At 54.3% G+C, this 17,153-nt stretch overlaps 1 protein-coding gene across 1 annotated transcript; it reads right to left on the bottom strand.

Annotated features, from left to right (window-relative positions):
- Positions 1 to 6,334: 6,334 nt before the first annotated feature.
- LOC119101558 (POU domain, class 3, transcription factor 3) lies at positions 6,335 to 11,751 on the bottom strand. Its single transcript, XM_037224904.1, has 7 exons — positions 11,634 to 11,751; positions 10,029 to 10,239; positions 9,599 to 9,700; positions 8,766 to 9,029; positions 8,385 to 8,457; positions 6,960 to 7,112; positions 6,335 to 6,574 (listed from the first exon to the last, which is right to left on the bottom strand). The coding sequence occupies exons 2-6, from the start codon at positions 10,136 to 10,138 to the stop codon at positions 7,080 to 7,082; spliced, it is 582 nt and encodes a 193-aa protein (XP_037080799.1). The 5' UTR covers positions 10,139 to 10,239; positions 11,634 to 11,751; the 3' UTR covers positions 6,335 to 6,574; positions 6,960 to 7,079.
- Between the last annotated feature and the right edge of the window lie 5,402 nt (positions 11,752 to 17,153).

Raw genomic sequence — 17,153 nt, forward strand, 5'->3', positions numbered from 1 at the left:
GGATACCTTACCGGCACGAGGGTTCCAATGTCGGCACAAGGATCCCACATAGACTTTTCAATCCTGGCCTATGTGGGGCGGAGGGTTTCCCGCTTATTACTGTGGCTCCGTTGGACATAGTTTCCTTCCACTGTATCACTGTGGACCCTTTTATTGTCAATTTTCCTATCTCCTTTTATTATCAGAGGACCCCGACCTACACATGAGGGCCTCTGACGTTCGGGGTTCCGCCCCTGTCCCTCTTCCGCAAAATGGCCCCCGGCCAACTTTGGTCCTGGCGGCACGGGATCTCCTGCTAGACGATGTAGAATCCAGGCCGAAATAAGGAGCCCCGTCATTGTCTCAGGGGCCGCGAACCGTGGAAGACAGTTTGCGACCTTTACGGGCTGCACCCCCGTCCCCAATCGAGAAGTGTGCCTCAGGCTGACAAGAGATCGACAGTGCGCCGTGGGTGAACTATTACCAATATATTCCAGGAGCTCCCGAACTGCGCAAGAGATCCTTTGATTACAAATTGAAGACTTCGGTTGCAGGGTCGTTCTTTAATATGGCCCCGCTCAGCCCTTTGTCCCTCGGATCCTCCAACCGGGCCCTCTTCGTCGGTCCGGAGGGGCCCTTGAGGCCATTCGAGAACCTTAAGAAAGGGAACGTGTTACCTGTGTCCCTGGAACTTTACATGCTCCATAGGTTGAGCATCATCAAACACTGGTCAGATGTTTTCAGACACACCACAGATGTTTGGAGCGAAGTGCCCTATCTTTTCATCCTTGCCCCCCCCCCCGCGCCAATTGTATGCCCTCTCCCACCCGAGGTATGGGAAGGGGGCGGCCTTCGCCCGGGTGATAGGTGGGGGGGGGGGGGGGGCGGCCTAACAGATCACCTTACTAGCCTTTGAACCGGGACAGATAGACAACCGGGTGAAAGGCCAACGCTGTCCGTTGCCTTAGCCATCTAGGCGTATCCATGTTTTTACCTAGTCTATATCACTCCAGGTATGTAACTATACCGAAGGTAATGCAAAATGTGTTCGCCGGCATAATTTCCAAAAACAAAAACCAAATTATTTTGGTAGGCAACGACATGTTCATTGAAGTCTTCGGTTCCGGAAATATCCAGGTTTTTGGATCTAGGCCAACTGAGTGAGTTCACATATTATGGAAACCTGGCCACCGAAGGGTATGATTAAGTCTCACTACAGCCGGCTGTCGTGAGAGACAGCAACGGTGATTCTTTAATTCGGCCCGATCGCGAGAAACTCATTCAGTTTCTGAGCCCCAATAATCGGTCCTGTATCACATTCAGTTCACAACAGGGGTGCAGTTCAATGACACACGAGAAAACGTGCGCGAAGGAGCTGTCACGGACTTGCATGCAACAAGTGTACGAAACACGGAGATGTCCGCTGTCAACAGGTCATGGACACCACGTAGCTGGCTGAGGACGCCTGTCGTCACACGACCAGAGCGCTCCGTCACCGCCCGACCGCCCTCTCCAGCACCTCCAGACGTAAACACGCCCTCTACAAGAATAAAAGTATATTTGGCAACGGGCGGCGTGTGCCACGCGTCTGGGCGCGCGCTGGAAGCAGCCGGCCGCGGCGGGGCCCGCCGGTCCGGAACCGGGCGCCGGCGGCCGGCGCGGCCCCAATCCCGGCGGACAGCGCAGCCGGCCCGCCGGCGCCCGGCGCGTGGCCACGCCAGGGCGACGCGACGCGGCTGCACTGCCCGCCGCCACCGGTGGAATGGGCTTCACACGCCGGTGTGAGTCGTATTAACGAGCGGGATGCGCTCCGGTTACAAAGTGCAGTCGAACTGATACGCCGTAGCTTTAGCCTGTTGCGCAATGCTGCGATCCTACGCGTAACCTGCCAGTGGTGGCGTCTCTACGTACTGAAGGTGCAGCTACAAAAAAAAATCAAACTGCACGCATGGACAACATTGGACACTATCTATCGCTTCATCCGAGTGCTCACTGGCCAGAATGAAAAGAAGATGAAACAGTCGAGTGTGCACGCAAGGTCGGCCTGCAACAAACAAAGCCAGATTCGTACAAACGCCGTGGCTCCGGGGAACACCCATGGATACACCATAGCGACGACGCCACGCTTAGACATGGCTCAGCTTGGTACACTGCATAAAATCGTTAGACTATTGCGACATCTGGCAACCGAATTTGGTGGGAGTTTCTAACACGCCGCCAATCATTTCCCCGAACAAGACACACAAAGTGCGGGTCGTCGCCCATGACGAACAGCATGAGTTGAGTGGCCTAAGCGGATGACTAACAACGACGAGCATTAACACAGCTATGAGGAAGCATAGGTCGAAGCAATGCTCTACAATGGGAATCGTCCCTTTGTTCTTTCGCCGCGAGCTGCTCTCACATCGGTGCGTCACTCCACGCAACCAATAACATGTGGCATGGCCCGCACAGACGGGCGGAAAAAAAACGGAGTGTTAAAAAGACATCGTCCACCAGGCACCGTAAGGAAACAACGTTCGCACAATCTTTGAGCACGAACTTCAGACGCAGCATAATCTCGCGCTGGAACGACGGACAATAAATAAGCATCATCACGTGGCGTCTACCAAGCAACAGCAGTGACGTAACGGCATTGAACGGACCCTACGCATTCCTAGCATTCCTACGCCCACAGACAGCATGGCGGCCGGACGGCGCTCACTGGCCGCTGGTCAGCAGGTCGTCCCGCTCCGACTGCGTCAGGGAGCCGCTGTCCACACTGGCCGTGGAGCGGCGCCGGCGCGGCGAGTCCAGCTCGTCCAGCCGCTTGGGCAGCAGCGGCGTGCCCGCCTCGGACGCGCTCGTGTACTGCGACGTGCTGGCGCTGCTGCTGTCCAGCCGCAGCGCGGCGGCGCTGTCCTCGCACAGCGCCAGCTCCGGCGGCGGCGGCGGCGGCGGCACGGGCGGCGCGGCGGCGGCGGCCAGCTCGCCGAGCCGACCGGCCTCCGGCCCGCCGCCGCCGCCGCCCAGGCGCTGCACCTTCTGCACGCGAGCGTACAGCTGGCTGAGATCCACGGCGGCGGGGGCGGCGGCCGGAGCCGCCGGCTCGGCGGACGCGGCCGCGTCCGCCGCGCCATCGCCGGCCGCTAGCGGCGCAGCGCGCACGCTCTCGTAGCCGATTGTGTCCGAGTCGGAGTCGGAGTCGGGCGGAGCGGGCCGCGCGATGCTCTCGTACGGCGGCGAGTCGGAGCGCCGGATGCTGGCGTACGGGTCCTCGGCCGGCGGCGGCCGGTCCCAGATGCACGAATACAGCTCATCTGTGTCGCTGCCCGCTTTGCCCGGCAGCATCTCGTAGTTGGGATCGGCGCCCAGCTCGCTGCCGAACCGCACCGACTCGTAGAACGACTCGGCGTCGGAGGGCGGCGGCCGGCCGCCGCGCGCCCACCGGACCTCGTCGTACACCTCGCTGGCCGCCGGACTGCTGCTGATCTTCTCGTACAGCGGGTCGTCGTCGCGGCGCCGTTGCACGCGCTCGTAGTGATGCTCGCGGCGGCGCGGCGGCGCGCCCGAGGCGGCCGACTCGCCCGCCGGCCGCAGCACGCGCGCGTACCCGGCGGCGTCAGAGCCCGGCGCGGCGCCGGCCGCCGAGTCGGCGCACCGCACGCGGTCGTAGCCCGCCTCCGGCTCGTCCTCGTCCTCCTCCTCGTCGTCGTCGTTGCGGACGGGCGGCGCGCGGCGCGACGCCTGCGTCTCGATCGACTCGTAGTTCGGGTCGAGGCTGGACTCGCGGCGCAGCACGGGCCGCGGCCGCCGAATGGGGTCCCGCACCACCTGCGGCGGCAGCCAGACCCTCAGGGCGCCGTCTCATCGGCACTGGGCGTCAGGCAGCCGACGGCACGGCAGGAACGCGCCCTCGACCGCGCTGCCGTCGCTGTCCGGGTCACCGTCAAACATCAAGCCACAGACAATCGGCGATGCCTCGGTGGGCCACAACAATCGGTACGCTCGTCATGCTCGATTCCGCTCAGGTCTACAAACGCCCAAATGAGGGAAGAAAGCGACTTGCGCGTCACACTTGGGGATCATGCGGCCGTCGCCGATGGAACCCTCCCCCTGCCCCAGCAGCGATCGGCGACACACACCGCCCGTCCCGCCCCTCCGTCCCGGACCTCAAGCCGGGCCGGCTCGGCCACTCGCCTCGAAGTCGCTGTAATTGACGATCTGTGCGCGTGGCTCAGCGGCGGCGGCGCCTGGCGGTGACGCGGCGGCCGGCGGACCGCCGGCGCGCGGCGTCTTGTGCACCTTGGCGTACAGCTGGTCCAGGTCGGGCGGCAGCGGCGGCAGTGGTGAGCGCGCCGAGCGCCGGTCGGCCGGCGGTGACGTGCCCGGCGACGCCACGCTCGAGGACGACGCTGCCGGCGCCGCCAGTGGTGACGTCACACAACGAGCCGCGCTGCTCGCGCACGCCAGAACAGAGAGGGGACAGAGGAGCCCGCGGCAGCACAGCGCTGACGGTGGCCGGACGCTGCGGATGCTACCGGGCTGCGTCGTAGCTTCGAATCCGACGGCGCGTTGGCGACATTCGACGCCGGCGCGGATCGACGCATTCGACGCCACGCGCGGCACGAAACTCCTGCCGTGCCTCCCCTAGTGTCAACGACCACCACATCCTTCCGCGGCCGCATGTGACCAATCGACAAATCTGTTTTGTCACCGCTTTCGACCATCAGCATTCAGTCGTCATAAAACTGGTCGGTGTCGCCTACACGCCCCCTACGGCGGCGTCCACGGGCGCCATCTATCCGCAGAGTGGGCCAAGAACTTTGTCAGTAGGTCAGACGGCCACAAAAGGTGGATGGCGTATGCGGAACAAACAAAATAAAAACCCCAGGTGCCGCAATGCATCTGTTTCACAAGCAACAGCTTATTTGACCCCGCCTGGACGCCAAGTGGCGTCGGGTCAGTCTGTGTGCCGTGGAATATCATAATCGCCGGTCATCCCAGCAGGTACGGAGACGGGGCCGGCTTCAGCTTCAGATCAGCGAAGTTGCAGTCTTCCTCTATGACTATTGGGTTTAGCTTCCACTTGGAGACCTCCATAGCTGGTGTCGACTTAGGCTTCGGTTCATGCCATTGAAACGGTTAGCTTTAGCCTCGGCTTTGTGTTATTCTCAACAGGTGGCTTCGGTGACGAGCAACTTCTGACCTATCGCTCATGCATCGGTTTCATGCGGCCTTCAACTGCTCGCACTGACTGTTAACTTTGCTCACCGCGGTTGCGACTTCATTTAACAAACAAAAATATTGTCCATCCGGTCAACCCAGCACTCGATGTCGCCCGCAAACTGATTCTTCCAAACGCTGGGCCAAATGCACCTCGTCTTAATCGATTCGCAACTACTCGCGATAACCCAGGGCCCCATTCAATTCAAAAATAGATTTGGCATCGCAAAAAAGCTGACCGCCAGTCGTCAGTTTCGGCTTCAGGATTTAATGGTTTTGTCTTTGCGTTTACGCAAAGTTTGGAGCATGGAAGCCAAGGTTTCAGATTCCATTCAACAAATACGACGCCACTGGCTTTAGCTTTGGCTCCACAGTTCCAAAACTTCAGACGCCGTGTCTGGCTCTGACTTCCGCTTCCTGTTCTTGTCCTGATTTTGGATTCGGCTTCCAAGCCAGCATCCTTACTCGCTCCCAAGCCTGCGTCCAAGCCACTTCGTTTGCTGTGTTCAGAGGCCAAAGGGTGGGACAAGACCTCAGATGCACGATGCACCTCAGACCACGTGTGAAATGAACCGCGATGGTGATGCTCTGAGTACACAATGACACAATGCGGCAGTCTGCGATGTTATCACACCACCCGATGAAGTCATCAACAACACGTCTGTGTTTACAAGCGATCGGTCAGTTTCCACCAAACAACAGCCGCCGTTTCGCGGTTACCGAACAAGTGACGCTGGCGGACCGCACCCACCGACCAAGCGCGTCAGCCGGCAGGGCAGGCAGGGCGGCGCCCCGGCCGGCCGCCGTACACACCTTGTCGGGAGTGGACGAGCGCCTGGCGCAGAGAGTCGACGCTGGGCGGCGGCGGCGCGCCGGCGCGCGGGCCCGCCTCCCCGCTCGCCGCCCGGCACAGCGTCGCTCCTGACGGCACGGAAGGCGGCCGGTCAGTCGACTGCGAGGGCGCTGGCGACCCGCGTGAACGCCACGGAACGGGGAGAACGTGCAACACACGACATGACACGCTTGTGGAGCCGATGAGCAGCACGGCAGCGCCTCCGGGCCCGACTCCGTCCCGCACCGCCCCGCTCCCAGCCGCCCCGCGCCTCCTGACCTGCGCTGGCCGCGTCCGCCGGACCGCCGCTGTCCGTCTGATCGACCGCCTCCTCGGCGGCGGTGGCGGCGGCCGGCTCGGCGGTCGCCGGGGGCAGCTCCGTCCGCCGCCGCCGCTCTGGGATCGCCTCGTACATCTCATCGTCGGAGCCGTCGACGGTGGCGTAGAAGTTGTCGGCGGGCGGCGCGGCGCCCGAAAGAGGCCGCGGCGCGCGCTCCGGGCTGGGCCGCAGCGCCAGCTCGGCCGCTGGCTCCCGCACAGTGATGCGCGTGTAGCCACCTGGCAGCGGCAGGCCGGTCAGCCGGACCTCCGTCTAGACCACTCACGGGAGTCATGAAACCATCGTCGAGACTTCTCACGTGAGTCATGAAGACCTCCATCAAAACCAACTACGGGAGTGATAAGGACCTCCGTCGGGACCACACACGGAATTCATGAGGACGTCCGTCGGGAACACTCGCGGGAGTCATGAGGACTTTCGTCGGGATCACTGACGTGGGTCATGAGACCTTCGTCGGGACCATTCACATGAGTCATAAGAACCTCCGTCGGGACCACTCACATGAGTCATGAGGACCTTTGTCGGGACCACCAACGTGAGTCATGAGGACCTCCGTCGGTACCGCTCACGTGAGTCATCAGGACCTCTGTCGGGACCACTCACGTGAGTCGGCCGACTGGACGCTGTCGCCGCTGAAGTGTTGCGCCGGCGCCGCCTCGGCCGACAGCCGGTGGACGGGCGGCGTCATGTAGGGGAGCTCCTGCGAGGCCGGCACGCCGCCGCTCACCGCCAGCCGCGCGGGATGTCGCCGCTGCCCTGCCAGCGTCACAGCACGACAGCGTCAGCGCACCAGCAGCAGACAGACCCCCGGCCGTGGCGGGATGTCGCCGCTGCCCTGCCAGCGTCACAGCACAGACAGCGTCAGCACACCAGCAGCATACAGACCCTCAGCCGTGGCGGGATGTCACCGCTGCGCTGCTAAGGCCACAGCACGACAGTGCCACCGCACCAGCAGCAGACAGACCCCCGGTCCTGGCAGGATGCCGCTGCTGCGCCATAGCACAACAGCGTCACCGTACGAGCAGCAGACAGACCCCAGCAGTAGCAGGCCGTCACTGCTGCCCTGCCAGCGCTACAGCACGAATCTACTAAAGCCCCAAATGTTAATTGACTGAGACATACAGCGTGTCGAATTCCCCCTTCCCCCCCCCCCCCCCCGCCCCGAGGGCGAAAACACACAAACGACGCAGCGAAATTTCTTAACGTGTTTCGCCTTTTCCGCATTGTCCGACAAAGGCAAACATGCAGACAGTACATTTTGACTGGCCACATTTTATCGATTAGTAAACATCCCAAACGGCAAAACGCTGCCTTCAGGATTAATGCGTCGCGTATCTCCGGGACATTTATTGAGTGGTATAGATAGATAAAAGATGAGCCTTTATCACATCTGCACAAGTGTTTTAACCACGGCTGCCACGGACCGCCTGCCCCGAGCAGTAACTTGCGCGTGTGCACCATACCGTCCCGAGCATCAACACCGTCCAGCCTGCCAGCAGTCATAAACAGATACACCGACCATGACCTCAGTGACCGGTCACATCGCTACGAAAATAAGCGACGCAAACGCAACGTCAATATAACTTCCTGTTTGTGAGTCTGTTTGCAAGAGGACGTGACATTCACCGAACCAGATGGCCCAACAGTGCTTAACAAGCTTCTTATGCATGGTGTGATACAGGTTGAGCCTTGCTCTTTCTCCCTGTCCCTCAACCACTCAAAGGACGTTCCGCAGTCACGCGGTGTAAGGCAGTGTATGTCCGCGACCGCGCCGGAACCATCTATTTATCTCTGGCTCTGCTCGGAGGCTGCAGTCACGTCACCGCCCGATCAATGCTCCGACTGAGGTCTCAGTGGCGACCGAGCGTGCCTGACGGGGAGCGCCAGCGCTGCGCGTTCGCCTGCCGTCGGTCCGGCGCCACGTCAGCGCACGGCGGCGGCTGCCCGCCCCGCAGGCGCGGCCGACTGTGACCGCGTGCCACCGGACGCCAGATAGGATCAGCGGTCGCGACCGGGAGCGCCACTCACCGCGCTCGGGTTCCGGCTGTGGCCCGCGTCCGTCGAGGGCGGGGGCGGGCCGCCGTGTCGCTCCGACCGCGACCTGAAACGGCGCGCCGCGACAGTCAGCTGCGCGCACGGTGACGCAGGCGCGTGCAACAGGCAGCTGGCAGCAGTCATGGCGACCGATGCTGCAGCAGTTACCGACCGGGCACGGCGTCACTTGCACGTCCACACACTAACGGACGGAGCTTAACACAGGACAACGTGATCACGGCTCTTGCCTTCCGTTCGGACATCCTGCGCTCCATAACACGGGCAGCAAAATCTGTCATCCGACACTAGCAATGCGCCGTTCGTGGGTCACAGGCCGACTCGCAGATCCTCCATTCTTCACCGACGTGCCCGTACCTGGCCAAGTCCGGCTGCTCGTAGTAAGTGTCTGCCTCCTCGTCCTTCTCGTCGGCGGCGGCAGTGGCGCGTTCCCCCTCTTGGAGGGCGGCGGCGCCAATGGCGGCAGGCGGCGGTGCCGGCCGCGCCTCCGGGTCAGACACCACGGCGTACAGCTCGGAGGCGTGCTCGGAGGGGGCGCCGCTGCTTCGCCGCGCCGCTGCCGCCGCCGCCGCCTCGGCAGACGTCGGGATTTGCGGCAGCTCGCGGTGCAACGCCGACAAGCTGTCGGGGCGCCAGCGGCTCGTCACCAAGCCAGGCTATAGTCTCGTCACCAGGCCAGGCTATAGTCTCGTCACCAGGTCATGCTAGGTCTCATCACAAAGCCAGGTCATGGTCTCATCAACATGTCGCGCCAGGTCTCATCACCATGTCGCGCCAGGTCTCATCACCATGTCGTGCCAGGTCTCATCACCAGGTCATGGTCTTATCACCAGCAGCTGTCATGCATGGCCATCAGGTTGGTCACCATGTTTCCACACTATCCGGGCGGCCGGACCAGCCCCAATTATGCATCATGACCAGGACTGCATGAGGTTCAGACACGACACATTGGCAATGAGTTAAAAATGGGCCCGCCTAATGCCACTTTTTACGCATTTATGTTCATACAGTGAGGGCATCTGGAAAATGGCAACGGCTGGCACATGTTGAGCACTTGACCTAACAAAGCCAGCTAGGTATCTTGAGGTCAAACACTGAGGTAGACTATCAAGGCATGTCTCTACAGTCACACATTAAGACACTGAAATAAACAAATGCATCTGGCTACCTCGACCAACACCCAAACTCACCGCATGTTGTTGCTGCTTTTAGACTGGGTGCCTGTGCCATTTGAAGTAGTCCCATCATGGCTAGTGACCTTAATTCTGCCAGGCAACCCTAAATTTTCAGCACTGGAAGTTAGAAATATCAACATTAGGAGGCATGGCACGATCTGTTCATCAATGTACTGTAGATTAGAAATACACCATAATGAGGCATGATGTAATTTCTCAGTCAATGCAACACAAATGCTGTAAAAAAATAAAATGAAACACTAGCTCATTTATGACACACTGTGGAGCATGTATATTGTGCAACACAGCATGCTTACATGGCCAGCACCAATTACTTTTGAAGTTCTGTGTGAGCCTGCAGTCTGCTTTCTGAGGCACACACCATGTCACTCAGTGAAATTACAAAATAAAAATTTAAAATCAGACCAGAGTAAACAGCACCTACCTTGGATGCTTCTGTTTCCAGCAGACACAGGTGGCTATCATTAGTATGACCATTAGCACAGCCACCATGACCACATACTCCAGCTGGCCTGCTGCTGAGAAGGTGAGCATGGCCAATCAAGGCTGAACTTGCCCAGCCAGACTGGCAAGCATGGGCATCACCTGCGACCTTAGCCAGGTGGCTCGAGCATCGCAGCAACAGAGGCCAGATCCTGGAAAGACAATTCAAAGTAGTTGAGGTTCTACATATATAGCTTCAGATATAAGCATACAATTCAGTCATCCAAGTTTGCAAAGTATGTCACATTTACGAGCTATCTGACCACATAAAACAAACATTTACAAACATTTTGCCAATTTAACCAAAACTTTTTAAGGGTTCAAAGAAGCTCAGAGGTCTAAAGGTTGCCAAGATGGCTATGTTACATATTGGTAAATCAGTTGTGTGTGTACCTTATCAGGAAAATAATCTTATGTGTCATGGATGATGTGGCCTCATCAAAAAAGAAGAGACCAAGCAAATAGCTTTCATGATCCTACATCACCTCTATCTTCCCAACTAAATGAGCCAATTGCATGAGTAAGGGACAGAACAAACATTTATGATGGAGTCAGTATGGCTAGCAAATGTCACATGGGCTCTTGCTTCATGAGGTGCCTAACTTCACATTTCGCACACCAGACCAGCCATTCACCATCTTTGAATGCCACATTATCAATTATGTTCTATATTGATCCAGGCAAATATCAATACATATATTCATCCACCACATCATCCATAGTTTTTTGTATTAACCATGACAATGCAAGATATTTTGTTGATTTCAGCAATGATCTACTTATTGTCAGTCACTGACATGACTTCAGATTATTATCTTCATTTTTTATACTTGAGCAATGATCTATTTAATAAAATGGCTTCAGATTTCTATACCAGTTTTTTATTACCACATATCATTACTATGCATTACACATTTTTGGTATGATTACTATGCATTTATGCATGCATGCATGCATCCCTTTGATGTACAGACACTGCTCAGAGTGAATCATGAACAATTTACCTCTGGTTACAAAAATACATAATTGACCTATACTAGGGCAATACTTTGGGCCCATTAATCATTTGCAGCTTGAGATACCTAAGCCAATAAAATGAGACAAACTTTGGCAATACATAATTTGCCACATAATTCATGTCAATTGCAACTATCAGATAGGACCTAATGACTCAAACCATTTAGCATCATATTTACTACCTTTCACACCTTATTGCATGGTGTTTAATATCTTCATAAAGTGTGGCATAATGAATCTATAACTATGAGTGATAACACGATGCAACTGCCAAATGGTTATAGCAGGTTATCCGCACACAAGCCATAGCTAGTAGCACTAGCACACAGCTTTAATAAAGGGTTTACTTGGGCAAAACTAGTGAACGGTTAACACCTTCAAACATACAGTTGTATCAGTGAGTTGTTCCGGGGTTACAGGTAGGCATCAGCACCACGATAATTCTTGCCGCGATTACCACACTGGGACAAGAAAAACCACGAGCAATGATCGTGTGACCATAACTTCCACCCTGGAATTGAGTACTTACGGATTAAAAATAGCCCAGATGTCAACAAAATCACGCTGATGTATTCTCTCGCACGCAGCTTTATTCACGAAACCTTTACAGTCAGTTGACCCACTGGCGTACCCCTCCGACACCCCTCCCATTCCTCCCGGAAAACAACCCAAGACTAGGGAAATTCACCAAGCGCATTGTTCACGCAGCGCGAGCTGCTGCTTGACGTCACTGGAAGTCACATCGTCGGTGGCCAGAGACGGTTGCCGAATAGGTGGTGGAATTCTCGGCTGCCGGATGCCCTGGGTTTTAACCTGATTTTAAGCGGGCTCAATATTGTGCCACAGGCCTCATACGAATCGTCCATCTAGCGTCATCACGGCCGTCGTCATCGTGCCTTGCACATAATTGATTGAGAGCCAATTTATGGCCGTCATATTAGGAAGTCGTACTCACGACCGCCAGCAATGAAGGACATAACAATTACATTTTTTTTGGCACTGATCGCTGGATGGCCAATGGAATGACAGGATTTAACGGAGTTATTACGGCGTCATGGAAGCCTGGGTGGCCTTGAAATCTTCTCCGGAATAGTTTGCTTATCTTCTCGGGTGTGTGGCTCAGAAACTAACTAGCAGACCCGAAAAAAAACTGTTTCTGATAGTGTGTTGGGACTTCTCACCCATGTCAGCGTGCCCAAATTGCCCCTGCAAATGGCGTCAAAATACCAAAATGACACCAGAGCCTCGAGGGAGCCGAAATCAGGGACAAACTTATATTATTTAAGAGTAGGTAACTAAAATTGAAAAGGGTCTAAACGTCAGTCGTAAGTCATTCGTGAAATGCGTTCTTTTTTTGCCCCGATTCATGAATTTCGTTACGCCACTAGCTCATATCCGGAATCGCCTGTAGCGATAAGGTCATGCTTTCAGAAAATCTGGGGAGGTGACTGGTGACATCACACAACATGATGGGCGAAAACACGGCACTGTTGGCACAGCACACCATGATTTATGGTCGAGCGAGGCAATGCAAGCCTCGCGTTTTTTGTAGCACCAGCGAAGAGCTCTCAAACGACACCCAAATGATTGCCCCGTGCACAGGTGGCCGGCTTCCTGGTCGGTTATTTCACATCACACTCACAAGCATAGCCGTAGGAGCGTTTCACGACGAGGGGGCCGAGCTCAGGGCGTACTTCAGGAACTTTTTCTGGAAAACGAGCCCGACGGCCGGGTGTGGAGGGGGGGGGGGGACAGAGATGGAGGTTATCGCTCTTTATTCAAATGTAATAACTCCTATTCTAGATATGCATCTGTAGCTGATTCTCACTGGTGCACACTCTTGCCTATCCGACTCATCTATGTCGTTCTGGAAATAAGGCTATCCAGCTTCCCATGATCATTCGTCCATTTCCACATTGCCTTTCCTGGGGAGCCGAAATTCTACGAGCGGGTAGATATTTTGGGTCATTGAGGAGGCATCATCCGCAGGGTAGATGCAAAAATATGGTCTGAGCATAGGCTGATGAAAATTCTGAGAGTCAGTCGATGGCTCACAGTACAACAGATTTTGCACGCGCATTCATTTCGTTGGTTGCTTATCAAGAGATAAGGACTTGCCGCGGCATTTTAAGCGGAAACAAATTCGGCAGCTTGAAACTGCCAAAAACCATGCGACAAAAGTCATAGAACTGGAAATTCTCCTTTGAAAACCAAGCCACAGAATGAATGCCATTCTGTCCTATATCCTTGTCTGAACCGTGCTCCCATCCGCCGTCGGTGGCCACTGTCCTGGCCCGGCTGTCTCCGAATGGCTGACCGCGAAATAATGGTATGGCTGCTTTGTTGTACATTTCTGGATCAGCATCGCTAATAATTGGGACACATGTAAAACATGTGTTGGACGCCCGCAACAGTACGTTTTTTCCGAATTATCTTCCTTTACACTACACCACCCCAGAAAAATGCCGCCGGGAAGCTGCCTACTTCAGGTATGAATTGGCCCAACGGACATTTCATTGCCTGTCATTCAACGTAGAAGACTTGATCTGCTTTTGATTGTAGGCAGGACATAGCCAGAGCCTTGCAAAGAGGAACACAGGGTTGACAAAATCTCCCCTTATGGTGATCCCCCACACAAAGATATCCCCGGATATAGTATACTTGTTGATAAGGGATACGGTTTTCTTCGTTTCATTGTTATTTCTACGTTGAAACCAGAACAGAAACCAGAAGCTACCGTGAGATCAATTCTGTTTACATTTCTAATACGCGCCCGGGTGGCCAGCAAGATACGCTTTGCTCGGGTGGGGGGGGGCTAATTTGACCCCCGCCCCCCCCCCCTGCCCTGAGATCTCAGGAGCTGAGAGAGCTAGACACACAAAATTCACAATGTGCGTTGACCTGTACGTGAACTCACTTAGGTCCAAGTTCGATGTTCCTAGGTCAAGACTTTTGGGTCAAATAAGGCCAAACAGAGTCAAATTTCAGGTTGGTCTCTTAAGTGCCCCCAGAACCTAGATAACTGTTTCTAAGCAAAAGGTCACATGTGCATCTAAGTACAGTGACCTTGTTTGACTTCTTGAAGGTCGTGGTGACCAAAATCAAACCAGACTGCTCTGAGTTTTGCATCTGAATAAACGAGAAAGATTTCGCTAGGCAGTATGTTTCTAAAAACAAAGTGTTGACCTGGTTCATTTTAGGTCAATGACCTATTCTGATCTGTAAGAAGTCCATGGAAGATGTATAAGGCGGTTCCTGCTATCAATAAGTTTAAAATGAGCACCAGAAACCATCCTATACAGCAGACCCTAGAGTAATAAAAGAGGTTGGTTTTGAACTCGGTCCGACCTTTATACCTGACCTTAAATCAACGTAATTTGCTCATTCAATATTTGTGTCGCCTAAGAAAGCATCTCAGAGATGTACAGAGATGTCTAACACTCCACTGTTGCAACAGATTAAACTATCCCATAGACGTTGACTTCGCTGAAACCATGGCCTGACTTTGACCTGCCATAGGTCAGCGACCTTACCAAGCGCATAGAATTTGTTATGTCAAACGATTGGGTATTCAATTTTCTACAACTGTTCCAAACATGGTGCGGCTGCGCCGCGCCGTTCGGAAACCATTATGGAAAAACTTTCGCGGGCGAGTCAATTTGACTGTCCATCCGAGCGTGTGTTAATGTCAATAAACTACAGAAATCAGACGTTTAACGAGCGCGTGGAATAAGTCACCGGTGTCCTTAATTCTCCAGGGCTTAGTGTACTCTTTCTAAACCTATAAAACTTAGAAACTTTTCCATAATGCTTTATCTGCGTTCTACAAACATTGAGAACATCGTGAAGGTAGATTGTAGATCGATATGTTTGATCGAAATTTGGGGGTGAAAATTTTGATTGCAGTTCGAGTGGTCAACAACGTGTATTAACATCGCCAAGCCATGTTTGTCTGGGAATGTTCAACATTCAGTCAGAATCAATAAGTGATGCAATTTATATAACGTGGTTTTTAACATGCGCGCTCGCAAATCTTACCAGAAAACCTTAATACCAGGCGCTGCAGTCTCCAAGGTCCGCGGGACGCCAGCCCACTGGTTTATTTTTCATTATGGCCCATCGGTGGACGAAGATGATAACGGTTCCGAAATAATTATCTTTAAACACTTGAGTCGGTTAATAAAATAAGTTATGTGACATAATTCCGAGCATGCGTACTCGCAAATCACAGTTTAAAAAACATCGACGTCAGGCGTTGCAGTCTTCGTTGGCCGCTCAACGTTTGTTCCACAGAGCTGGGCCGTGCCGTACCGTGCCGTGCCGTGCCGTACCGTACCGTGCCGTACTGAGCCGTCCCGTGCTGAGCCGTACTGAGCCGTAGCTTACGGGTGGACGAAAATGATGACTCTTCTGAAAGAAGTACCTTTTAACACTTCAGGACATCAAATCTTATATCTACAAGGCAGTCTGAGCGTATGTTTCACGTGTGCGACTTTAAGATTAAGAACAGATAATGATTACAGAACAGACTATAAGTGGTGCTAGGCTATAAGAAAATACTGGCTCTTAAAGCACCGCGAAGTGGTGATGGAATCTGGTGGTGGAACTGGAAGAGTAAAGGTAGATTCACTATTTTTGGTGTTTCTGTAACTATTAATCTGTCCAGAACACAGATTAATACGGCGCCCGGCGCCTGGCAGCACTTGCAGTGGCCGACGCAGTTCGGTTTTACGGAAGCTGCAACCCACACCATCGCTGCCCTTGCTCTCGAGGTTGCAGGCGGGCATGCTCGAACCTTGTGGCGCACTTTTTCACTAATGCATTCCAAAAAAATGAACGTTCTTTAGGCAAACATGGGGTGGTCTTGTTGGTTTTTAAAAAGAATTGATTTCGACTTACTCTATTCAACAATAATGAGACCTCCACTCAATTCCACAATAATGAGGTCCCTGGTTTCCTTCCGGGCAAGGGGCCGCTTGAGTAGAACACCAGGGACACATTACCGGTTCCGGTCAAGAGCTGAAGGGCCCTCCGCTCCATTGCGAAGCGTCTTCTGGCTGTCATTCTAGCGACACGGGGCGCGATCTCCTGGTCGATTCGGAGGCCATTGGAAGGATATATCATATCACATTGCTCCCCTTCCTGACACGGGAGGCCTTCTGACCCGCGCAGTTGGTCCCCGATCAGCAGAGGAACCCTCATTGACGCAACAACATCCCTGGTCGCTAAACGCGGTCCAATAATTGTCACACAGGCTCCAGCTCCGTGCTCTTCTGTTTTCTTCAGAGATATTGAGGGATCCCTGAACGTAGATTGCAAATGAAATGGGGCCCTAAACTTGTATTAGCATGGCTAATCTAGATCTTCTTAAAATTTTCAAGATTCGGTCAGAATTTATTACTGATAAAAAACTATGTAATATGGTTTTGAACATACGCCCTCGCAAGTCATAGCAACAACAGCCTGAACACCCGGCGTTGCAGTCTTCATGGGCAGCGTGGCGTCGGCTTGTGGCTGTTACACTGAGTGATGGCCGATAAGCAAACGAAAAAGAGGATGTATGTTGAGGAAGATGGCTGGCGAACTAGGGAAATCGGCACGCATGTTTAAATGTGGTGCAAAAGTAAGCTAAACACAAGTTTAATCTGAAAAGTGGAGGGCCAGTTAACAATGCTGGCTCCCCACCTTGAAAAGCGTTGGGCCCTGGCCCCCTGCCCCGCCTCCTGTTCCTACACCCATGTATACAGGGCATCGGATTGAAAGGTGGGGGCTCTGTCCTCCTATAAGAGAAGTGTACTGGTTGCAGGGTGCTGTCACTTTGTACCTGCATTTGACGCAGGTACAGAATTCAGTCGCTTTATTGTTCTCATGCGTGTGAGGTGCTATCTTGCCTCACTAATGCTATGATAACACGCATGTCCTGGCCTGTCTGCAGTTGTCTACACACTGTCCCTGGCGGACGTGTCCAAAACTGCCCGGTTCGCTTCTGGGACGGTATCGGGAAGAGAATAAAAGAGCTCAAGAGTTCTCAAGAGTTCTCGTGTAATGC

Source organism: Pollicipes pollicipes, unplaced genomic scaffold (assembly GCF_011947565.3).
Source record: "Pollicipes pollicipes isolate AB1234 unplaced genomic scaffold, Ppol_2.1 Scaffold_4881;HRSCAF=5763_pilon_pilon_pilon, whole genome shotgun sequence".
Taxonomy (NCBI): domain Eukaryota; kingdom Metazoa; phylum Arthropoda; class Thecostraca; order Pollicipedomorpha; family Pollicipedidae; genus Pollicipes; species Pollicipes pollicipes.